Raw genomic sequence first — 24532 nt, 5'->3', positions numbered from 1 at the left:
TGTCACACACAGTTACCTATCACCGTGGCTGTCACACACAGTTACCTATCATCGTAGCTGTCAAACACACAGTTAACTATCATTGTAGCTGTCTCACACACAGTTACCTATCATTGTAGCTGTCTCACACACAGTTACCTATCATTGTAGCTGTCTCACACACAGTTACCTATCACCGTGGCTGTCACACACAGTTACCTATCACCGTGGCTGTCACACACAGTTACCTATCACCGTGGCTGTCACACACACAGTTACCTGTCACCGTGGCTGTCACACACAGTTACCTATCACCGTGGCTGTCACACACACAGTTACCTATCACCGTGGCTGACACACACAGTTACCTATCACCTTGGCTGTCACACACAGTTACCTATCACCGTGGCTGTCACACACACAGTTACCTATCATCGTAGCTGTCACACACACAGTTACCTATCATTGTAGCTGTCTCACACACAGTTACCTATCATTGTAGCTGTCTCACACACAGTTACCTATCATCGAAGCTGTCTCACACACAGTTACCTATCATCGTAGCTGTCTCACACACAGTTATCTATCATCGTAGCTGTCACACACAGTTACCTATCATTGTAGCTGTCTCACACACAGTTACCTATCATTGTAGCTGTCTCACACACAATTACCTATCATTGTAGCTGTCTCACACACAGTTACCTATCATTGTAGCTGTCTCACACACAGTTACCTATCATCGTAGCTGTCACACACACAGTTACCCATCACCGTGGCTGTCACACACACAGTTACCTATCATTGTAGCTGTCTCACACAGTTACCTATCATCGAAGCTGTCTCACACACAGTTACCTATCATCATAGCTGTCTCACACACAGTTATCTATCATCGTAGCTGTCACACACACAGTTACCTATCACCGTGGCTGTCACACACACAGTTACCTATCACCGTGGCTGTCACACACACAGTTACCTATCATTGTAGCTGTCACACACACAGTTACCTATCATTGTAGCTGTCACACACACAGTTACCTATCACCGTGGCTGTCACACACACAGTTACCTATCATTGTAGCTGTCACACACACAGTTACCTATCATCGTAACTGTCACACACACAGTTACCTATCATCGTAGCTGTCACACACAGACAGTTACCTATCACCGTGGCCGTCTCACACACAGTTACCTATCATTGTATCTGTCTCACACACACAGTTACCTATCATTGTAGCTGTCTCACACACAGTTACCTATCATTGTAGCTGTCTCACACACAGTTACCTATCATTGTAGCTGTCTCACACACAGTTACCTATCATTGTATCTGTCTCACACACACTGTTACCTATCATTGTAGCTGTCACAAACACAGTTACCTATCATTGTAGCTGTCACACACACAGTTAGCTATCATTGTAGCTGTCACACACACAGTTACCCATCACTGTAGCTGTCTCACACACAGTTACCTATTATTGTAGCTGTCACACACACAGTTACCTATCATTGTAGCTGTCACACACACAGTTACCTATCATTGTAGCTGTCACACACACAGTTACCTATCATTGTAGCTGTCACACACACAGTTACATATCATTGTAGCTGTCACACACATAGTTACCTATCATTGTAGCTGTCTCACACACAGTTACCTATCACCGTGGCTGTCACACACACAGTTACCTATCATTGTAGCTGTCACACACACAGTTACCTATCATTGTAGCTGTCACACACACATAGTTACCTATCATTGTAGCTGTCTCACACACAGTTACCTATCACCGTGGCTGTCACACACACAGTTACCTATCACCGTGGCTGTCACACACACAGTTACCTATCATTGTAGCTGTCACACACACAGTTACCTATCATTGTAGCTGTCACACACACAGTTACCTATCACCGTGGCTGTCACACACACAGTTACCTATCTTTGTAGCTGTCACACACACAGTTACCTATCATCGTAGCTGTCACACACACAGTTACCTATCATCGTAGCTGTCACACACAGACAGTTACCTATCACCGTGGCCGTCTCACACACAGTTACCTATCATTGTAGCTGTTACACACAGACATCCTCCTTCACACATTTACATTATCAGTTATTTATGGGGATGCATGCAGTGGCGTCCCTCCCCAGGGTGACACCCGGTGCGGTCAGGAGTGTAGTGCGTGCGGCGAAGTCGTACACCGGCAAAATGGTCGTGACCTCACGGGTACGGGGTGTGCAGTGCCGGCTCCCTGTTGTGTCAGGAGCTGAGTGCTGCTTATAAGGCTCCCATAAGAACAAAGAGTTAGGAGTAAAGTTATAGCTACTGATAAATTGCAGTATATTTTTCTCTTACAGTAGTTATAATGCCGGAGTAATGCAGTTATCACAGATAGAAATGTATTAAACTCCCATGGGATTCATTTCACAGACAAATTAGCAAATTCGGGAGAATTTATTCATTTTGGGCAAAATGAATCGCTGATACTTTATTTTATTTTAGTTTTAACAAAAGTTTAAAAAAAAATACATTGTAAGTGTTCCTATTATATGTTCAGTGTGTTTTTTTTTTTTTTTTTGAGACTTTATGGATTTCATTAATGATGACTTTTTTTAAAAAAGGATTTAGTAAAAAAAAACACTTTACTTTTCATGTTAGAAAATCACCTTTAGCCAGAAATCAAATTACCCTTACCAAGAACACTCAGCACTGAGCAATGCTAATAATCTAACCATGTAATAATTGGCGTTTACTGTATGTATGACCGAGCCAATTCATGTAGAATCCTTAATGGGCCGAGAGTTTCTACCAACCTCCTGGGATTAGGAAGTGTCGCTTAGTATAACAAAAAGCTGGTGTATCATTATGAGGAATATCGGCCCTGAGGGAGGATTCTCGGAGGAACCAGTGGATTAGAGAACATGATTAGTCATAGCGGGGGTCTTCAGTTACAATTATGGGGTCAGCGTGGTATCCTGGGGGACTGTAGCTGGAAATAACATCAGCCAACATGTTTAAATGGAGAAGATAGTGATACGAAGGTGTGAGAAACCTGCTTTATTATCACAGCAGCCAGATATTCTAGTACTGCGCAGATCGGGGAAAAGCAGCAGAATTTGCTCTAATCAACGTTTGCAGAGGTACAGAGTTCTGGTAATACAGTGCATGGGTCATTGCATAGGCTGGCGTTCTGCACTGTACTGGTAGATTTATTTGAATGTTGTTCTATTTATATCCTGATTAGAGCTGAGATGTCACAGGTCTCTATTGCTCATACGCAAACCGGGGTTCTTGCACATGTAAGGACTATCGCGATGTCTGTGAGAAAGTCCTGTATACCAGCCTATGGGATTGTAACATCAGTGACACATTGTAACCAAGCCCCATAAACACTGATGTTATGAAAGTATGATAACTGGGAATCTGTGTGTGATTAATGCTGTATAGAACAGTCACAGGACACAATCTATCTGGATGTAGTTGACATTCCGGCTGTTGGGAACGCTGGCACCGGAATCCCAACACCATTCAGAATCCTGGCGCATCCCAACCGCCGGCAACGTGACAGTACGTATTGTGGTTAGGGGGAGCGTTAGGGTTAGGCTGTGGGGGGAGGGTTAGGGGTTAGGCTGTGGGGGAGGGCTAGGGTAAGGCTGTTGTGGGGGGAGAGTTAGGATTAGGCTGTTGTGGGGGGAGGGTTAGGTTTAGGCTCGAGGGGTGTTAGGTTTGGGCTGCGGGGAGGGTGGGTTAGGTTTAGGGGTAGGGTTAGGATACTTACCGGCAGGTGTCGGTATCCTAACCCTGTCGGGATGTCAGCGTCGGGATTCTGACCGATGGGATCCTGAGCTCCGACATCCCCTACCCAACCCATGGCTTTACCTATCGGGCACAAGCTCCGGAAAGGTACACTTTAATGCATATAGGAAGCAACATGCATTGCGGTCGCGTTAAACCTCCAAAGATGGCAGTATTCCAAGGTCAGACCCTATTTTTTGATTGTTACATCCCACCCATGGTGTTCTGTGATGGAATCATCGCGTCACGCCTTATATTGGTGAAACGCTAGCCCAACTTCAGGCTACAGTGCTATTAGGAGAAAGAGAGAGAGCGCCTTCAGCTTCAGGATACTGATATACGGACAGCAGCCGGCCTTGCCCCTGAGGTCCCTGAGGACGTGCTTAGGAGTTAAAGCCACTGCGTCCTTCTCAGGATTTGCGCTCAGGGCTCCTGTCTCTGCTGTAGGACAGCTTCTTGCCTTGTCTGTGTGTCTATGCTGACTCTCCCTGTTCTCATCATTATACTATGTCAGTCAAACCCTCATTATTGTGCTGCTGACAGTTATCTAATCGCTGCATTCTGCCTCCTGGAATCCTCAGCTCATGACCTGTCACTGGCTCTGATTCCACCCTATGCTGTACTGTGTACTGATTCCGCCTGTGTGACGCCATTTGTCATTCTAGCACACCTATAGTACAGTATATCCCTCTGCTTTCCTCTCTCTAACTCACTGGACTCCAGTTTTGCCTCCCGAGCGTTGCAGTCTCAGGGCCTGTGTCCCACGCAGTGCCGACATTCACGTAGCTGAGCGATTGTTTTTGCGACTGCGCATGCGCGAAAATCCTTAAAAACACCTGCGCTCATGCGTTACACAGAGCGCACGCACAAAGGTGTTGTTACGATTGAGACATGCGGAATTAGAAATGTCTTGAAAAAGTGCCGGTGAAAGGGAGGCAGCTTAGCGGATATACGGAGATGGGCGTGTTATGGGAGTGTCAACGGGTAAAACCGAGACGGAGAATCCGACCCTGCCATAGGGCTGGTGCAAGTTTTGGTGGTGAGACAGATGGCAGCATCTATAGACGTACCATCGGGTATTTCGGCACTTACAGTGGGCGTCACAGCCCTTGCGCATTTGTACATATGGATATAGGCCAGGGAAGGACTCTGTAGCGGCATTTGCATAAACTTGCAGCGGGTGACCGCCAATAGACACATCCGCAACCGCGTCTGCGTCCACCTTTGAATCAGACCCTTAGTCTTTCACCTCCACCACAAGTGAGCCCTGTGCCGCAGTGGGAAACCCCCTATCTTGTGGGGATCGTTTGGGAGCTCCTGTGGTGTAACAGCATCTCGGGAAGTGGTTTGCCCACAGAGGATGTAAGGACTTATTAGAAGACGAGAAGCCAGGAGAAAACCTGGTGTACAGTGGAGAGCGCACATTTGAGGTCAGAGCCTACAAGCAGATTATGTCAATAGATAAGGATTGGAGAAACTGAGATAAGAGATGAAGATATGTTCCTGTATTCAGACTGTCTCTCTAGTCATCTCTAATCATTACCCAATGGTATTGGAAACCCCTCAGGCCTCACTACCCTAGCCATGGCCCTGTTTGAGGCCATATGAATGTGCAGTTATTTGCAGCAGTGGTGGAACCTTGCGTAGAGACAGAAGCCCGGCTAAAGCCGATTCCTGGGGCTTGCAAGGGATTGGCCTTAGGTACCTACACAGATGGTGGTCACAGGGGACAGGAGACCCAGGGACAGAAAACAGCCTAAGAGCAGAGCACAACAGTAACAGGGATTGGGTAGCGTCAGAGCCAGAGGCACGAGTGTTGGCACCGGCAGGTAAACAAATCTCCCAGGTACAGAATTCTGTTACCCCGCTCGGCATGGTCCCACAACCAGAGCCAGGAGAGGTAAAGCTGAACCGTTATCTGTAATTCACAAAGTAGATTCTGTGAATGATGGAATTAGCGAGGAGATTGGTCATGCAGCTCATTTAATTTGGCATTTGGTGGGGACCGGGGGAGTATTCACGAAAAAAAAAAAGGATACACAGTTCTCACTTCATTTCGTTTTCACCCATTTCATCCAGAAAGTTTCTACTTTTGTGTGTCAGAAAAAGTTTTATGTGGACAAATTCGCTCTCAGCTACTTCTATGGAAGGAAATGTGTTATTTAGATCCTGATAGTGAGTCGCAAGCGCTGCCGATGTCAGGCGTAGCAAATCGATACTTTACTTCTGTGCATGCGTCGCTAAAGCTGTACTTACCCCTCCGCGGTCACCGGGAAGCCAGGACGGAGACTATTCCGGAGCACATGAGTGCATGCGCAGAGAACAATCAATCCCTTCTGTGACATCGCAGGGACAGCGTGTAACCGCAACCGCTGTCCCTGCTAAAAATATTGCTGAATAGGTTACATATTTTATCATAATTGATAAAATATCGTGACGATGTTGCCCGATAATATTCTGGGCAACATCGTCACTGTTGCTGAATAGACCCCATACTGTGGTAATCAACCGCGGTATGTACGTGAAGGCAGACTGGATGTACCGATTCGTGGATGCGATGCTTAGTACATCCCGCCCATACCGCGGTATGTACCTAGCAATGCGATTTACATCGCAAAGGACAGCTCCCCTGATAGAGCTGTCCTTTGCAATGCGCAGAAGGCCACGGGGGATGATGGGAGGGATCCGATTGAATCCCTCTCAGGGTCAGCGTCCCGGTTAGAAGTCCATAGGCTTCTATTGAGTAACGCCACCCGGAGGTGGCGTTACTCACCGGGACTAAGCATTCCACTGCTTATTACATATGGAAAATGTGGGTTTTGCCGCAATTTCCCCTTTAGTACACCCCGGCCTGTGTCTAAGACTCTCATTGCCTTAGTAATGGAGTTTATTTAGTAGCTGCTTGTGCAATCATGTAGGAGGCATTTATTTGGAAGTGGTGCATATGAGGGGCCGGATTTTTAAGAAGCTAGTGGACCAGATGAGAGCCTGAGAGGATGACGGTATGGTTGGGTTGTCCTCTCCAGCAGACAAATAGCAATTAATGATGATTATTAAATACAGACCTCCTCACAGGTGGGGAAGTTAGAGGTGAGAGAAGATTAGTGTAGCAAGAATAAATTATATGGGATTAATAAAGTACAGTAGTATATATCAATTAGGAGATGCAATCAATGGCTGCACAAATCAGTTGCTGTAAAAGTCACAGACACGTCAGGAGAAGTTTCTTGAGCGATCACTGCAGGAGATTATCCAGAAAAAAACTTCCCTGACTCTCCCGGCAGTGACGTCTGGATTACACCAGCGATGTAGCAGCTCTTAGGGTTCATTCTGATGGTTATTATCATTCCCATCTATGCACAGCAGCCAGATGAGAAGGATTTTCCTGCTCGTGTCCTATTTCTGCCTTCGCTGACATGAACATGTTTAAGGAGCGCAGAACTTGTCAGCGTTTTGATGGTGAGTTGGCAGTTGCCAGCGGCGAGCGGCAGAGCTGATAGTGTACAGCCTGGCAGTGATGGATTGGAGCCGTGTCTTATAAATAACAAAGTGGTTTCGTGTCACATTTTGAAGATTTTTAATAGGAAACTTTTACACGAGCAGTTGTATGTAACTCACCAGGGGCTCAGGCAGCGCATTGCTCGCCTGTCTTGTTACGCTCAGCTGCTGAAAACTTATTTACAAGTTTAAAAGGCCAGACAATCAGAGGCGGGTGCTGAGGCTTATTTATTTTCTTTTTAAAGAGCGTCCTTCCATAGCCAAGGCGGGGGGAATTTGAGGCGTATTTATCAAGACAGTTTTTCATAAAACCATTCAGAAACGACAGTGTCTGCATAATGTTATGTATCCCGGCCAGTGGTGTAACTAGGGTATTTGGAGCCCAGGGCAATTTGAAAAGGGTGCAACCCCCCCCCATGTGCGCGGGACGAAGGCGTGCGCGGCAAAAAATGGGTGTGGTCACTTAAAAATGGGGCGTGACAACATGACACACCCCTTTATTTTCAAACTGAACATTCCTATCTATATGCACCTTAACCCCAGTAGTACCCTTTATACAGTACCCCCAGTATGCAGTTGTGGTCCCTCTCATGCAGGCCCATAGTAGTGCCCCTTATACAGTATCCCCAGTAGTGGTCCAATTAGTTCCCCTTACTCAGTACCCCCAGTAGTGGCCCCCCCAAATGCAGTGCCCCACGTAGTGTTTCCCCTTATGCAGTGCCCCCAGTAGCAGTCCCCACAATGCAGTGCACCCAGTAGCGGTATCCCCTTATGCAGTGCCCTTTATATGGTGCCCCCAGTAGTAGTCCCCCCCCTATGCAGTGCCCTTTTATATAGTGCCCCCAGCAGTAGTCCCCCCCATGCAGTTTTCCCAGTAGTGGTCCCCTTATGCAGGCACCCTGTAGTGATCCCCCCTATCTAGTGCCCCCTGTAGTGGTCCCCGCAGTGGCCCTAGCAGTAAGCCCCTTATATAGTGCCCCCAGCAGTAGTGTCCCCCCCTCCCATGCAGTGCCCCCAGTAGTGGTCCCCCTGATGCAGGCTCCCAGTAGTGACCCCCCCTATCCAGTGGTCCCTGTAGTGGCCCTTCCTATTATTGCCCCCAGTAGTGGTCCCCCGAGTGCAGTGCCTCTAGTAATAGGCCCCTGTTAGAATGCCCCCAGTGGTAGTCCCCCCCAAGTAGTAGTCCCCAGTAGAGTAGCCCCCCCCCAGTAGAGGTCCTCCCAATGGCTCCCCCAGTAGTAGCCAACCCCTCCCCCGTTGTGCAGATAGGTTTAAAAATAAATAAATATATATAAAAATATACTTACCTGATTCCACGCTGCTCCTGTCCGCGATGTCGCTCCCACCCGCCAGTCCGCCCGGGCTGGCGCGCTCAGCATTATGGGACTGACGTCATGACGTCAGTCACATTACCCACTGCAGGAGCCGGACGGTAGTCCGGCTCTTGCAGTGGGTGCTGCAGCAGTCAATGAGAGTCTATCTGACTCTCATTGGCTGCTGTTTAACACATGCAGCGCTGGCGGCGATGCGTGTGTTATGCACAGCCTGAGCCCGCCTCCTAGCGCTATTGGGCAAGCACTCAGGGGGAGGGAACGGGAAGCCTAGCGCCGGTCCTGTGCAAATGTGTAGCACTGACCGCACTCATTGCGGTCGGCGCTACACTGGCTATCTAGGGCGGGCGGGCCGGTACCGTGGCCGGCGGCGCCCCCCCGCGCCGCCGGTCCAACGGCGCCCAGGGCACGAACCCTGCTCGCCCTGCCCTAGTTACGCCACTGATCCCGGCTATAAACTGTATCAATGGCCAAATGCAGGAGATTTCACAGAAATCTGTATATGATGCTTAGAATATAGCTGGCACAGTGGCGTCACTAGGGAGGTGCGGACCACCAGGTGACACCATCGGAGGGGGCGGCACCAAAATAGCAGATCTGCTCTGTCATTTTGGTGTCACCGAGCAGGGGTGACACTGTGCCGGGAGTCAGGAGAGGCTGGGGGCTACCTAGCAGCTAGCACGGAGCTGGGCAAGCCCCCAGCGTGACGAGAACAGAGGGTGTCAAACCCACAAACTGTTATACGCCAGAGTGAGTGACCTCGTGGACACAAGGCCACGCCCCCATCAGCGCACGTAGGGAGTTCGCAGCGGCAGACAGGGTGACGCCAGCCCCAGTGACGCCGCAGAGCTTTGTATCCCACATTCTGCAATGTTTTGTACTTTTGCATTTTTTCCTCTCGTGTTGCTGGCAGGGTTTACGATTACGTACTGTGCGCAACCCTTGTGGCGCCGTATCAATAATGGATAACAATAAAAATAACGATTTATTCAATGATCCAGAAAATAAATTCAGAATAAATTCAACCTTTAAATTGTTTCCAAAATAACAATAATTGCGATTATATATATGATACAGTAAAACCCGGTATTATCATTCCTTATGCAGGGAGAAGCGTGTATTATGGGTGCCAAGAGGACGTACCAGAAGCGGCGACTGGAGAGGAAATGCGTGCAGGGGAAGTATGCCGGGGCGATGTCATCGGAGCCCTGTGTGTGCACTGAGGCTGACTTTGAGTGGTGAGCATGGTTCTATATACAGTACATCTGGCGAGCATGGTTCTATATACAGTACATCTGGCGAGCATGGTTCTATATAAATCTAGCGAGCATGGTTCTATATACATCTGGCGAGCATGGTTCTATATAAATCTAGCGAGCATGGTTCTATATACATCTGGCGAGCATGGTTCTATATACAGTACATCTGGCGAGCATGGTTCTATATACATCTGGCGAGCATGGTTCTATATACATCTGGCGAGCATGGTTCTATATACACCTGATGAGCATGGTTCTATATCCATCTGGCGAGCATGGTTCTATATACAGTACATCTGGCGAGCATGGTTCTATATACATCTGGCCAGCATGGTTCTATATCCATCTGGCGAGCATGGTTCTATATACATCTGGTGGCATGCTTCTATATACATCTGGCGAGCATGGTTCTATATACATCTGGCGAGCATGGTACTATATACAGTACATCTGGCGAGCATGGTTCTATATACACCTGATGAGCATGGTTCTATATAAATCTGGCGAGCATGGTTCTATATACAGTACATCTGGTGAGCATGCTTCTATATACATCTGGTGAGCATGGTTCTATATACAGTACATCTGGCGAGCATGGTTCTATATACACCTGATGAGCATGGTTCTATATACATCTGGTGAGCATGGTTCTATATACATCAGGCGAGCATGGTTCTATATACATCTGGTGAGCATGGTTCTATATACATCAGGTGAGCATGGTTCTATATACATCTGGCGAGCATGCTTCTATATACATCTGGTGAGCATGCTTCTATATACATCTGGCGAGCATGCTTCTATATACATCTGGTGAGCATGGTTCTATATACATCTGGCGAGCATGGTTCTATATACATCTGGTGAGTATGGTTCTATATACATCTGGCCAGCATGGTTCTATATACATTTGGCGAGCATGGTTCTATATACATCTGGTGAGTATGGTTCTATATACATCTGGCCAGCATGGTTCTATATACATCTGGCGAGCATGGTTCTATATACATCTGGCCAGCATGGTTCTATATACATCTGGCGAGCATGGTTCTATATACATCTGGCCAGCATGATTCCATATACATCTGGCGAGCATGGTTCTATATAAATCTAGCGAGCATGGCTGAGGAATAAATCATTATCCACTGACAAGTTCCAATGACAATGAGTGGGACATTATATTAAACATGATTTGTAAACAAAAATAACTATTAGTTTGGGAGTAAGTCAGTAGTTTGGTTTAAATAAGGGGTCACTTTATCCAGTATAGCCTCATTGGGACATTCCAGTGTGCTTGTTGTAGAACAGATGAGAGAGGTCCTGATTCAGTACAAATCGCAACTGCGAATGCAACAGCATTTACACACGCAGTCTCACTGCGATGATATGCTAATCATATGCTAATCCTTTGCAATCGCTATGCCATCCCAGCACAACATAAGGACGCCCACCTTACCTTACGCTCATCTGTACTGCTTAAGACTGCAAAACCATTGGTAACAGTGAGTACCATCACAGCCTCGCACACACTTACACAGGCTCTGACCTTACTCAGGAATTGCTAACTTCATCGCGTGCAGTGAGGACTCGAGCTGCGTATGGCATCACACTGCCTAATTTATGCAACGGCGTTTAAACAACCTGGCACGTCTGCGTTTCACAGATCACCGCCCACCCCCGTCACCACCCCCAAATGGTACTTTCTGTCAATCACTCTGTCATGGGTCTGCGCAGAATGCAACAATTGGCCGATTGCTTGAGTAATCCCAGTTGCGATCCTTGCTGAATCAGGCCCATAGTCAAGGTATTTTGTAAGTAAAAATATCTAATGTGATTGTTTGAAAGGTGATATCTGAACAGGCAACTACAGTATAGAGGAACCTATAGTACTGTATAACACCCTGTCAAGGGTCCAGGTTTCCTTATTTTGGTAGATTAGAAACAAAGATACTGTATGATCACACGTTTATTATACAGAAGGATATACAAATACAAACAACTCTAATATGCAAAACGTAGTCATGGGAGAAAGAAATTAAATAACATAGGGTGTGTTCAGTGACTCATTGTCTGTATTAGGGGGTGCTTAATGTCTGGTTGTCTGTATTAGGGGGTGCTTAATGTCTAGTTGTATGTATTAGGAGGTGCTTAGTGTCTGGTTGTCTGTATTAGGGGGTGCTTAGTGTCTAGTTGTATGTATTAGGAGGTGCTTAGTGTCTGGTTGTCTGTATTAGGGGGTGCTTAGTGTCTGGTTGTCTGTATTAGGGGGTGCTTAGTGTCTGGTTGTCTGTATTAGGGGGTGCTTAGTGTCTGGTTGTCTGTATTAGGGGGTGCTTAGTGTCTGGTTGTCTGTATTAGGGGGTTCTTAGTGTCTGGTTGTCTGTATTAGGGGGTGTTTAATGTCTGGTTGTCTGTATTAGGGGGTGTTTAGTGTCCAGTGACGGCAGACATAACCGCACCCTGAGATGGCGTCACCTCTCTTATCTATATAATATTGTTTGTGTGCAGCCCTCATTAAGACCTATGGGGGCTGCAGGACTCTGCACACACAAATGAATAGGTAATTTCTCCGCACATTTCCCCATTTTAGGTTTCTTCAGGTGAAATGCTGGGGAAAATCCTTTACTTAGTTTAATAAATAGATCCCTTTATGTTCAAGCAAACAGTGTGCAATAATAATGGAAACTCACAATGTGACTGTCATCCATAACGCTCGTCCTGCCTTCTCACTACAAAGCTAAAAAGCAGCCTGATTCTGAGTCGCAAGCTTCAGCGACCGCGGCGTTGTACTCACTTCCATATGCTCATGTGACAGTCGACCGAACTAAAGGCCTGAGTCGGATGTACGCTAACCCGATGGCGGGAGGACTGCGCATTCATGGAATGTGTACTTGACATGTGCAGATCTCCACCAGTTCGTTCGCAGTGTCTCCATGCTACAGCCTGACTGACAGCCTGCGGCGTTTGGCGGGGGGCGTTCCTGGTTTTCCCAGAGTGACGAGGCCAAGGGTCTGCGTCAGAGGATGCAGATTTCATGGCCTCGCAAGCCGATAGGAACCCGCCAGCCTGGCCAAAGGAGTAACCATCACAACTGATGGTCGCAATGATGATCTAAGGCAGCCATTAGAGGGGACAGATTGCTGTTCCCGCCAGGCTCAGGACCACCCCAACTCCCGTCCGTAAACCATTACCGCCAGAACAGTGGCCATGCCATTTTACTAACAGTCCTGTGTGCGAGCTGCACCTCCACCTGCAGCCCATCCCATTGTTAATCTATCTATCCCTGCAGAGGGTCGGTCACTATCACCTCACGAGCTGCAGTATTTTGCTTCCCAATCAGAGCTGGGCTGCGATTGCGGCGTTTAAGAATCGGCCCGGTGACAGCTCTCCGTGGGGGTTCCAGTGAGGGTGAGAGTCGCACAACTGTTCACACCTCTATACACTTACACAGGGGCTACCATCTTACTATATCAGTGGTCTGGGCCTATCGCCAGCGGCTCAGGCTTTTAAGCCTGCCTAATGCTGGGCATTGGAGGAACGGGCCTACTGCCCAGAGTCCCCTTTTTATAATGATATCTCCGGCCTATGGGCCTGCCTAACCAAGGGGCTTAATGATTTTGGCCATGTGCACTCCTGCCGGTGTACAGGCCTAGGGCCTGGCTGATGGCCACGGGTCTAGTGCCCGCCTACTTACTCAGTTAGTGACCTGGTCACTCAATCCTAATAGGGGCAGTTACCTTTTATTGGGCCTAATGCCCCCTATGTAGCCCGGGCCTTGTGCCCACCTATATGCTCACAGGCCTAATGCCTGACTGGGCCCCCACGGGCCTAATGCCCGACAGCCCTGGTGGTATAAGGAAGGGGTATATGGTAGGCCTCACGGAGGGCCTACCTGCTACGTTGGATGAGGTTCTCAGCCTCTTCTTTTCCTCTTTCAGCCGGCGTCGCCTGTCTTCTTTCTTGACAGCGGCATCTTCTGGCCTCTTCCGCGGCTGACGGAACTCTTGCCACGCCTACCGTCTTCTTTGCTTCGGGAGCAGAAACAGCATCCCAGAGCCGGACGCAGATGTGTCCAGCAGGGGACACATCTCCTCCTGCTGTGCCGATGCTGGGATCGGCCACTTGATCCCAGTATGGCTTACCACAGATGCTTGATGGGAAACAGTCTGACTATACCATATCTCAGTCACTTGTCCTAGTATCTCAGTGTCATCCATCTGCAAAGCCATCGCGCGTTCCTCAGCCCTGACGCAGTATAAATCTTTACTATCCTGAGCAGGACGTTTAATACATGAACATCAGTTACATGAAGACAATAAATCCTTCTGTGACACCCGCGTGTAGTAATATTCCATCCCTGCCCGTTAATGAATTCCCTGTAAATCAGGCAGCAGCATGGAGCTTCCATATAATCTGAATACCAGATGTAACATTAAACTGATGGATGTTCAAAGCATTAATTAAAAAATATCAAAAGGGAGTTGTATAAGGGCTGACAGCATGTAAAGGGATGTCACCCCATAAACGAAACAAAGCCGTAGTCGCTCGTAGATCGTGTGCTACTGTGTCCGGGATATCTCATATCACAATAATTAAAGAGCATTCATTAACTACAGATAGAGGAGGCGGCCATTTTGGGAGTGAATGAGATTGCAGGCTCAGTTGCCTGGGAACCAATATTCAGCCATTAAAATGGCTGCCTCCACTCTTGCCTCCGTGATATCATGGGTTCCTCAGGGTTTTATAGCCTGGATTTTTATGTCTGCAAAATGGCTGCTGCCACCAGAACTCAGTGACCAGTGCAGGAAGTGCGGCCGCTACAGAGGCCAGAGGTAATTGGCAATGCCAGACCCTCATCAAACCGACCCAGTGATTCCCCAAGTAGCAGGGGGTTTATGGTAGGTGTACTGGTATTACAGGGCCCCCCTCAAATCCTGATATGAAGCCCGGCCATGTTTTGCCTGTGTTTCATGTAGATTGTTTGCTAGTTAAAACATTTCTACAAACAGTATTTATCTTGTTGAATTACAATAATATTTTATGATTACATTCCTACATTAAAAAAAATACTTGGACATCTGGAAGTATGGAACACAGGGCCTGATTCAGACCCGGTCTCAAGTGCAGAGCGCTCGCAACCGGGTCGAGGGTGGCCCAGAGCGAGGGTGGCCCAGAGCCGGCTCCGTCATGCGCATGCATGAGACCCGGATAGCGACGGGCAATCCGTCGCTCCGGGTCTCGCACCAAAGGGGGCGTGCTGTCGATGTTGAGTGACAGCATGCCCCCTTTGGTGGGCGGACCGGGGGGGTGGCTGCCCAGACAGAGGCGTTCCCATGAGAACGCCTGTAGTTTGGGGGCGGCCCCACTGACATCACTAGTGATGTCAGTGGGAGAGCTTTCGGCTCTGTTAGAGCCGAAAGCTCTCTGGGGCTTGCGGCCACGAGACCCTACCACAAGGGTCTCGTCGCAAGCAAGACCATCGCGACCATCATCCTGGCCGCGCGCATTAGCTGTGGGTGGCAACCCACAGCAATGCGAGCGGCCAGGAGGCCGCTCTATAAAAAAAAACGCTCTGTCAGAGCGTCCGGCTCTGAATCAGGGCCATAAAACAAAAGTCACAACTAAAAAAAACACCCCTCATAAGTTTAAGCATAATACAGTTTTATTCTCCCCGCTTTTTGTTTCATTTGGAGTATATTAAATAAACACCGAATTAAAGGTATCCTTTCCGCCCCGGTATTTCTCGGCGAGTACAATTTGAGGAATAAGAGATTGCGTTCTATCCCCTGCAGCAGTCTGCAGACAGTTACCAGCAAAACTCAGTGTTACAATGACTTTATTAATTCCCCCTGGGCAGATTCTTACTGCGAGAGAGACTCTTGGTTTAGTAATCTGTCGATAAATGCCATTATGCAGACTGCAGTGCCGAGAGGCGCTCTGATTCACACAAGTTCACTATGTAAAGGAATAGTTTAAAACTTTTGTTTCAGCCTAAATTCACTTGCCCTTCTGATGATGTGAGCTGGCTATGTTAAAGGGACATTAAGCTGAGACTTCAATGGTGCTAAACGTGATATAGATCTACTTTCTGTGCATTGTGCAAATGCTATTGTTTTAGGGCCTGATTCAGAGCCGCTCGTAAGCGGCCGCTCGTTCGCTCCGAGCGATGTTTGCCCAACTGCGCATGCGTACGGATCGTTATACGCATTCGCGAACCAGTCAGTGCGGTCGAAATTCATGTGCTCGCAAAATAGCGAATGCCTGATAATTTGAGTGACAGGAGTAGGCGTATGTGGGTGGTAACGGGGGAAGGTGTTTGAAAACGAGGAGTGGAGATCCGAACGCAGGCGTGCTTAAAGGTCAAAACGGGCGTTTTATGGGTGTGCATAATACAGCAGCGTCACTGACCACGTCACTGGGTTATTTTATAGCCAGAACTGCTCGCAAAATTGTGGTAGCAAAAATCAACCCTAAGAATAGCGAGCAGTTCATACCCTGGTCGATGTACTCGATTAATCTAATAAATAGCGGACATGACGTAGGATGCGAGCGGCCAGGGGGCGTATTTTTTCAAAAAACTACCGCAAGTTTTGTTCGCTCATTCAGACCTAGAGGCGTGAACAGCCCGCAAAGAGCGAACGGTTCATTTGAATAGCCACCCCTATTTTCTGAACGAGCGAGCGCAAATAGCGTCCGGCTCTGAATCAGGCCCTTAGTCCTGTAATTTAATTGTAACTTAACCCCGAGGGGCACGGATAAGTTGCAGCACTGTGTGTTATTTTTCTGTTTATTTGACCTGCACACTATGGGGGTCTATTTACTAAGCTGTGTTAGGAGACAAAGTGAACGTCGTTAAGGTACGAGCCAGTCAGTGACATGGCAGTTAGGAGCTGATTGGCTGGTGCCTTGTCACCGTTCACCTTGGGCGGAATTCAATTATTTACGCAGTCCGGATCTCCCGTCCAAAGTGACAGGAGATCGCGGGCCGCTATTCAATTGCTGCCATTTTTCACGTTGATCGCGCCCAAAGTGTTCGGGTTTAGCCGCGTAAAGTAGCTACCCCCGACCAAAGTGCTGGGCGCGACCACGAAAAGTGATGTTTGGGCACCCAAACAGGTCACTTATCACACATTTCAGCTCTCACCCCCCCTGGGGCTGAGAGCTGAAGTCGAACGCTGACAGCTGATCGCGCCTGACAGGAGCAACAATTGAATAGCTCCGTCGGGCGCGATGGGGGATGGAAACAATTGAATTCCGCCCTTTATCTCCTAACATGGCTTAGTAAATAGACCCCTATAACTGTTAACCCTATCCATTCTTTAATAATTGTTTTCAAAGTAAGAAGAAGAAAGCTGAAAAGTGATAGTTTACATGGAAGGACAAATTCTTGAAAATTCAGAACTTTATTTCCGTGCGTTTAAATAAAATCCTGTGATATTACTTGCACGCCGTGGGTTCGCGGAAATCCTCACTTCTATTCAATGAATGTAAACTTCATGGACTGTTGGGTGGGGTTATGGGGGGCAAGTTCAGAAGCTGAAAGATCTACTCAGTGGTTCCGCTAGATTGACAGCGTCATGGAAGGTTGTCATGTAAGAATGTGTATTATACACGCATTCATGCTAAAAGATATATTTGTTATTAGCATGTGCTTATCTTTATATGTTGCCTCTTGTTCTGCCTTTCCTGAGCACTGTACTGTCATATTCTCTGATTCCAGTGATTACGGTTACGAACGTTACAGCAATGGCCAGTGCCTGCCCGCTTTCTGGTACAACCCGTCATCCTTGTCGAAGGATTGCAGTCTTGGGCAAAGTTACCTGAACAGCACTGGGTACGTAACACGATCCACTTACTCCCATTTTCAATTAAGAAAGAAAATCATTTTTGCATTGTATACTTCTGTATATTGTTACAGTGCTGCCTTCTTACACCATTACTGCTGTTGCATCATATTTGGTCTCGCCCCACCCACACAGACCCGCGAATCGCGGCTGTACGGCCGCAAGGGGGCAGGGCTCCAATCATGGGCCGCACACTGGCTCCATTTCAGACAAAAAACACCTCCATCCATCAGGGGGAATTTCTGAGTATGACGGACAATAAAAGCACGGGCCTCTGCACTAGTTTGTAAATTGAATCTGGGGTGTAGCTACCGTGGGTGCTGGGGGTACAGTTGTTATGGGTCCCGCATCGTCTATGGGGGCCCGCATCCCCCCTGCACCCACTTTTGGTGGAGTGAGTACTGGATAAGAGGAGGGACGGGGTTGATAAGTCTGACAGGGTCCTGCCGCACTGATGATCCCTCCTGGAAACTGATTATTCACAGGCACAATTCAGCCGGTGACTAGGAAGCAGTTTGTTGCAGGGATTATAAGCGCTGTGGGCGCCTGTCAGATTTACCAACCCTGTCCCTCCTTTTATACGGCTCTCCTCACCATCATGAGAAGAGACACTGCTACGCGGCCCCCTATAGGCAGGGCTGTCAAGAGCTCTGACGGGTCCTGGTCCTGGCGGGGGTGTGGCCAATTCCAGGGAGATGTAGCCACACCCCCTCCCCGGTAAAAGCCGAATAAGCTACTGTGCGCTCAGCGCAGGGGGTGGCTCCGGGGGAGAGGGGGGAGATGGCCCAAGGGGAACAGTTATCTCGGCTCTCTCCTGTTGTGGCTGAGCCTGTAGCAGTGCAGCTGGGCAGGGAGAGGAAACTGTAGCACTATTCAGGCACAGAAAGCGGAGGTGGGCAAAGCATTGAGGGTGTTGCTGGCCCAGCCCCCCCGCTGGAACCCTCCAAAGTCATGTACAAATCCAGCTGAATAGTGCACACTCACACATGGACAATCGATGTTGTGAAGCAGCGGGCGCACATACAATATCCTTCTGCAGGGAAGCTACGGGATGCTTTTGCACGTAGGACACAAATACTGTGTTTAACATTGAGATTTAAGATTGATCTAGGAGGCAAAAATTGTCCAGATATTTGAAACGCCTGCCCCTCATCCCACACCCCATCTCACACCCCTTCCTCAGTGCACCATAGTTTTAATAAAGTACATAATGACACCATCTACCTGTTACTGCAAAGTGAAATGAAGACAATTTTGAGCAATAGACACCAGGGAGCAAAACAAAAGGAACTTTGGGCCTGATTCAGAGCCGGACGCTCTGACCAGAGCGCTCGCTCTGAATCAGGGCCCTCCTCCATTAAAATGGAGCGTCCTCTTGGACGCTCGTATAGCTATGGGTCACCACCCACAGCATATACGAGCGTCCAAAAAGATGGTCGCGATGGTCTTGACCATCGCGACCATCGGACTTGCGACGGAGACCCTGCGGTAGGGTCTCCCTGCCACAAGCCCTGGAGTGATTTTGGCTCTATCAGAGCCAAAATCACTCCCACTGACATCACTAGTGATGTCAGTGGGGCCGGCTTCAGACGGTAGGCGTTCCCATGGGAACGCCTCCGTCTGGCAGGCACGCCCACCAAAGGGGGCATGCTGTCAATCAACATCGGCAGCACGCCCCCTTTGGTGCGAGACCCGGAGCGACAGCTTGGCTGTCGCAGTCCGGGTCTCGCGCATGTGCACGACGGAGCTCCCTCCGTCGTGCGCATGCGCAGTGGGGAACATCGACCCACTTGCGAGCGTACTGCCGCTTGCGAGTGGGTCTGAATGACCCCCTTTGTATCTGTGACGGAGCATGCTGCAATACAAGGGGGGCAATTACTTATTTGTGCATGCAGGGTAAATACCGTCTGCTGTTACATGTAGCCCACACGTGCAGGGCAGCTTTTTCCTTGCACTGCAATTTAGATTTCAGCGTGAAAACTCCCCTCCCGGTATAAATCTGGGCCTGATTAAGCAGCAGAACATAATGCCGATGTTTACGCAGTTCGAGCGATTATTTGCCATTACACATGCGGGTAAGTTGCACTGCGCGCGCGTTGCGATTGCATTGTCATTACGTACGCACAGAGGATCCATTCTCAAAGTGAGTGTCATGTGTTCAGTGTATGGGGGAGGTAATGGGGGGTTGGTTATGTAAATACAGGCGCATCTGACTTTCAACACCGTTGCAAGGGCGTGCATAAATTATCCATTGCGATTGCAGTCGCAGCATGAGAGCTCCACAAGTGCCAGGAGAGCTGCGGGATTTGTGGCTTGTCAGACCTGCCGTACATGCTACGTGGCTGCCCTATGTGTGTTGATGGTACCAATATTTACGCAGGAGAGCCACATTGGACGTATATGAGAAGGCGGCATTATGATAATTTATGCACGCCCATGTAACGGCGTTGAAACGCACTGGCGCGCCTGCGTTCCGCAAACCACCCCCCCATCACCACCCACAAATGGCACTTCCTCTCAATTACTCTGTGATGGGTCTGCGTAGTCACTGCGATTGCAGTCCCTATCGCAGTGGCCGGTTTGTGCACGTGCACTGCAATGCATACGCATGTGCAGTACGCATATCTATAGCCTGTGTGCATACATCATATCTATAGCCTGTGTGTATACAGCATATCTATAGCCTGCGTGCATATGTCATATCTATAGCCTGCGTGTATACATCATATATCTATAGCCTGCGTGCATACATCACATCTACAGCCTCTGTGTATAAATCATATATCTACAGCCTGTGTGTATACAACATATCCATAGCCTGTGTGTATACAGCATATCTATAGCCTGCGTGCATATATCATATCTATAGCCTGCGTGCATACATCATATATCTATAGCCTGCATGTATATATCATATCTATAGCCTGCGTGCATATATCATATCTATATCCTGCATGCATACATCATATCTATAGCCTGCGTGCATACATCATATATCTATAGCCTGCGTGTATACATCATATCTATAGTCTGCGTGCGTACATCATATATCTATAGCCTGCGTGTATACATCATATCTATAGCTTGCGTGCATACATCATATCTATAGCCTGCGTGTATACATCATATCTATAGCCTGCATGCATACATCATATCTATAGCCTGCATGCATACAACATATCTATAGCCTGTGTGCAGCTTTGCAATTATGATCCTTGCAGAATCAGGCCCTGCAACCATTCGAAATCCGCAGCTTTTCCCATTTTATTCCGATGTGCGCAGTTTTCTAGTCCTTAGAGACCACATGAAAATCTGCATTGCAGGATATATCATCGGGTTTTGAGCTCATGAATGTAGGGTAGAACAAATGACAGACCACATAATGACGATCTGAAGGCTTCTATCCACTTTTCCTTTGAATAAACACTCCCAGTAACATCCCAGGTAGGTGAAGGAATGTGAGTAAGAATATGGGGTCTATGTAACACTGTAGGGTGAGATTTCCTAAGACTGGCGTGATTTTGGCATTACAGCCGCTAAATTTAAAGCAGCAATTTGTTGGTTTTGGCTGAAAGCAAATTGCCAATTTCAATTTAACAGTTTATAGCGTTGAAATCATGGCGGTTTCAGGAACTCAGAACTTACAGTATTACTTATACCCATATGGGGGGTATGTACAGTAATAGGGTCAGGATTTTATGAACCGGCGGGATTTCAGAGAGATTGCCACTAAATGTACAGTCAGTTACCAGGCTGCAGGATTACATCACCCCTCCCAGTAGGTGGCACTGTTCTGTGAGATTCAGATTCTGACTGTAGGTTTGATGTTAATAAATCTTGTTACATTGTTTCAGGTACAGAAAGGTTGTCTCTAACAACTGCACCGACGGAGTGAGGGAACAATACACAGCGAAACGCCAGCAGTGTCCTGGAAAAGCGCCGCGTGGCCTCCGCGTCACCACGTTGGATGGAAAGTTAACGGCGGAACAGGCGCATAATGTCACCTTTGTGCTGCAGCTAGAGGAGGTGGGGATTACCGCGTAATAAGCCCGGTGCCATTGTATATACATCATTTCCTGGAAGGACTTTACTGACCAAAATCTAAATGAGTAAATTGCCTATTTTTGCACAAATGAATACGTTAAAAAACAGGGGCCTGATGCCAAGGTGGCAGAGACTACGGGAGTTGGCCAAGTTTGTTGTTTTCATGCTATTGGCAGGCTACATGCACTCTAGTGTCTTGTGTTTATTTATTGTTTCTTTATGTATCACTTCCATATTACACAACACTGTACAGATCATTCACATCAGTCTTTGGCCCTCATTCACAGGCGGTCACAAGAAGCGAGTGCTCGTTCTCAATGAGGGCGACCGCTTCTATTTTTTAGTGCGGCCTCCTGGTCGCTGTTACCACCCACAGCTTAGCGACCGACCAGGTTGATGGTCGCGATGGTCAAGACCATCGCGACCATCGGGGCTTGTGATGAGACCCACAGTTTGGTCTCAGCAACCGCAAGCCCCAGGGAGGTTCTTGCTCTGATCAAGCAGGAAGCTCCCGACTGACATCACTGCAGATGTCAGTGCGGCCGCCCACAAAATGGCAGGCGTTCCTTAAGGAACGCCTCGGTTTGTGAAACCACCCCCCCCCCCGCCATGCCTACAAAACGATTGACAGCCGGCCCTTTTGTAGTGAGCTCCGGAGCGAGAGAGTTTGCGCAGGACCAAAACATCGACCCGGTTGCGAGTGCTCGCGACCAGGTCTGAATGAGGTCCTCTGGCCCATAGGAGCGTACAATCTATATAAGTCTGAGCACCTAGGGGAACCCACACAAACATGGGGAGAACATCCAAATGCTGCAAAAAATAGGGCCCTGTTTGAATTCACAGAGAGTTTTCACCGCTGTGTGGCAGAATACAACCTCAATTAAATGAAGTTGTATTCTTAGATAGAAGCAGTGTCATAACTAAGGTATTTGGAGCCCCCCCAAGTATGTGCACGTGCCGAAAAAGTGGGTGTGGTCACGTCACAAGGGGAATGGTCACTGGAAAATGGGGACGTCAACATGACACACCACAGTTTCTCACCACTCTAGGAACATTCCTTTTCATTCCATATTATTTTATTATTTTATTTTATTAAAGGTTCCGTATATAGTGCAGCATATTCCGTTGCGCTTTACAATTGGAGCATTAATAGAACAAAACTGGGTAATAACAGACAAATATATAGGTAGGAAGGCCCTGCTCGCAAGCTTACAATCTATAAGTTTAATGCCCCCAATAGTAGTGCCCCTCTTGCAATGCCCACTGTAGTAGTGCCCCTTATGCAATGTTTCCAGTAGCCTGTACTAGTGCCTCTTATACAGTGCCCCCAGTAGTGCCTCTTATACAGTGCCCCCAGGAGTGCACCCTTATACAGTGCCCTCGGTAATGCACCTTTATACAGAGCCCCTTATATAGTGCCCCCAGTAGTGCCCCTTATACAGTGCCCCCAGTAGTGCCCCTTATACAGTGCCCTTGGTAATGCACCTTTATACAGTGCCCCTTATATAGTGCCCCCAGTAGTGCCCCTTATACAGTGCCTCCAGTAGTGCCCCTTATACAGTGCCCCCAGGAGTGCACCCTTATACAGTGCCCTTGGTAATGCACCTTTATACAGTGCCCCTTATATAGTGCCCCCAGTAGTGCCCCTTATACACTGCCCCAGTAGTGCACCTTATACAGTGCCCTCGGTAATGCACCTGTATACAGTGCCCCTTATATAGTGCCCCCAGTAGTGCCTCTTATACAGTGCCCCCAGTAGTGCACCTTATACAGTGCCCCTTATATACTGCCCCCAGTAGTGCCCCTTATACAGTGCCCCCAGGAGTGCACCCTTATACAGTGCCCTTGGTAATGCACCTTTATACAGTGCCCCTTATATAGTGCCCCCAGTAGTGCCTCTTATACACTGCGCCAGTAGTGCACCCTTATACAGTGCCCTCGGTAATGCAGCTTTATACAGTGCCCCTTATATAGTGCCCCCAGTAGTGTCCCTTATACAGTGCCTTCGGTAATGCACCTTTATACAGTGCCGCCAGGAGTGCCCCTTATGCAGTGCCTCCAATAGTGCCCCTTAAGCAGTGCCCCCAGTAGTGTCCCTTATGCAGTGCCCCAGTAGTGCCCCTTATGCAGTGCCACCAGTAGTGCCCCTTATACAGTGCCCCCAGTAGTGTCATTTATACAGTGCCCACAGTAATGCCCTTATACAGTGCTGCTAGTAATGGTCCCCCTATGCAGTGCCCCCACTAGTGTCCCTTATACAGTGCCCCCAGTAGTGGTCACCCCTATGCAGTGCCCCCAGTAGTGCCCCTTATACGATGCTCACCCCTGTTCAGTGCCCCTTATACTGTGCCCCTTATATAGTGCCCCCAGTAGTAGTCCCCCCTATCCAGTGCCCCTTATAGTGTTCCCAGTAGTAGTGCCCCCAGTAGTGGTCCCCCTGTGCAGTGCCCCTTATATAGTGCCCCCAGTAGTAGTCCCCCCAGTAGCCCCCACACCGCCACTGTCCACTTCTCTGTCCTCCCGGCCCGTTCTGCACTATGGAAGAGACGTCTCTCCCATCACTCACTGTGGGAGCCAGAAGGCGGAGCTCATGAGTGAGCTCCAGCCCGACTTTGGCAGTGGGCGGAGCAGCCAATGAGAGTCTGTCTGACTCTCATTGGCTGTTATAACACACACAACGCCGCCGGGTAGTACAAGTTAGGGATGGTTTACCATCGATGGTAAAATGACTAGTGACCATCGATGATTGCAAACGGTTCACT

At 48.3% G+C, this 24532-nt stretch overlaps 1 protein-coding gene across 1 annotated transcript in view; it reads left to right on the top strand.

Moving 5' to 3' along the window:
• Positions 1-24532, top strand: part of LOC148506110 (VPS10 domain-containing receptor SorCS1-like) — a 255144-nt gene that overhangs the window by 107290 nt on the left and 123322 nt on the right. The window contains exons 8-10 of the mRNA XM_088447259.1: positions 9731-9861; positions 17603-17716; positions 21581-21752. Coding sequence (XP_088303385.1) covers positions 9731-9861; positions 17603-17716; positions 21581-21752 — 417 coding nt within the window. The remainder of the gene's footprint in view (positions 1-9730; positions 9862-17602; positions 17717-21580; positions 21753-24532) is intronic.

This window comes from Taudactylus pleione, unplaced genomic scaffold (genome assembly GCF_031769625.1).
Source record: "Taudactylus pleione unplaced genomic scaffold, aTauple2 ptg000425l, whole genome shotgun sequence".
NCBI classification, from domain to species: domain Eukaryota; kingdom Metazoa; phylum Chordata; class Amphibia; order Anura; family Myobatrachidae; genus Taudactylus; species Taudactylus pleione.
The sequence above is the reverse complement of the archived record's forward strand: the minus strand, read 5'-3'. Positions and strand labels throughout refer to the sequence as shown.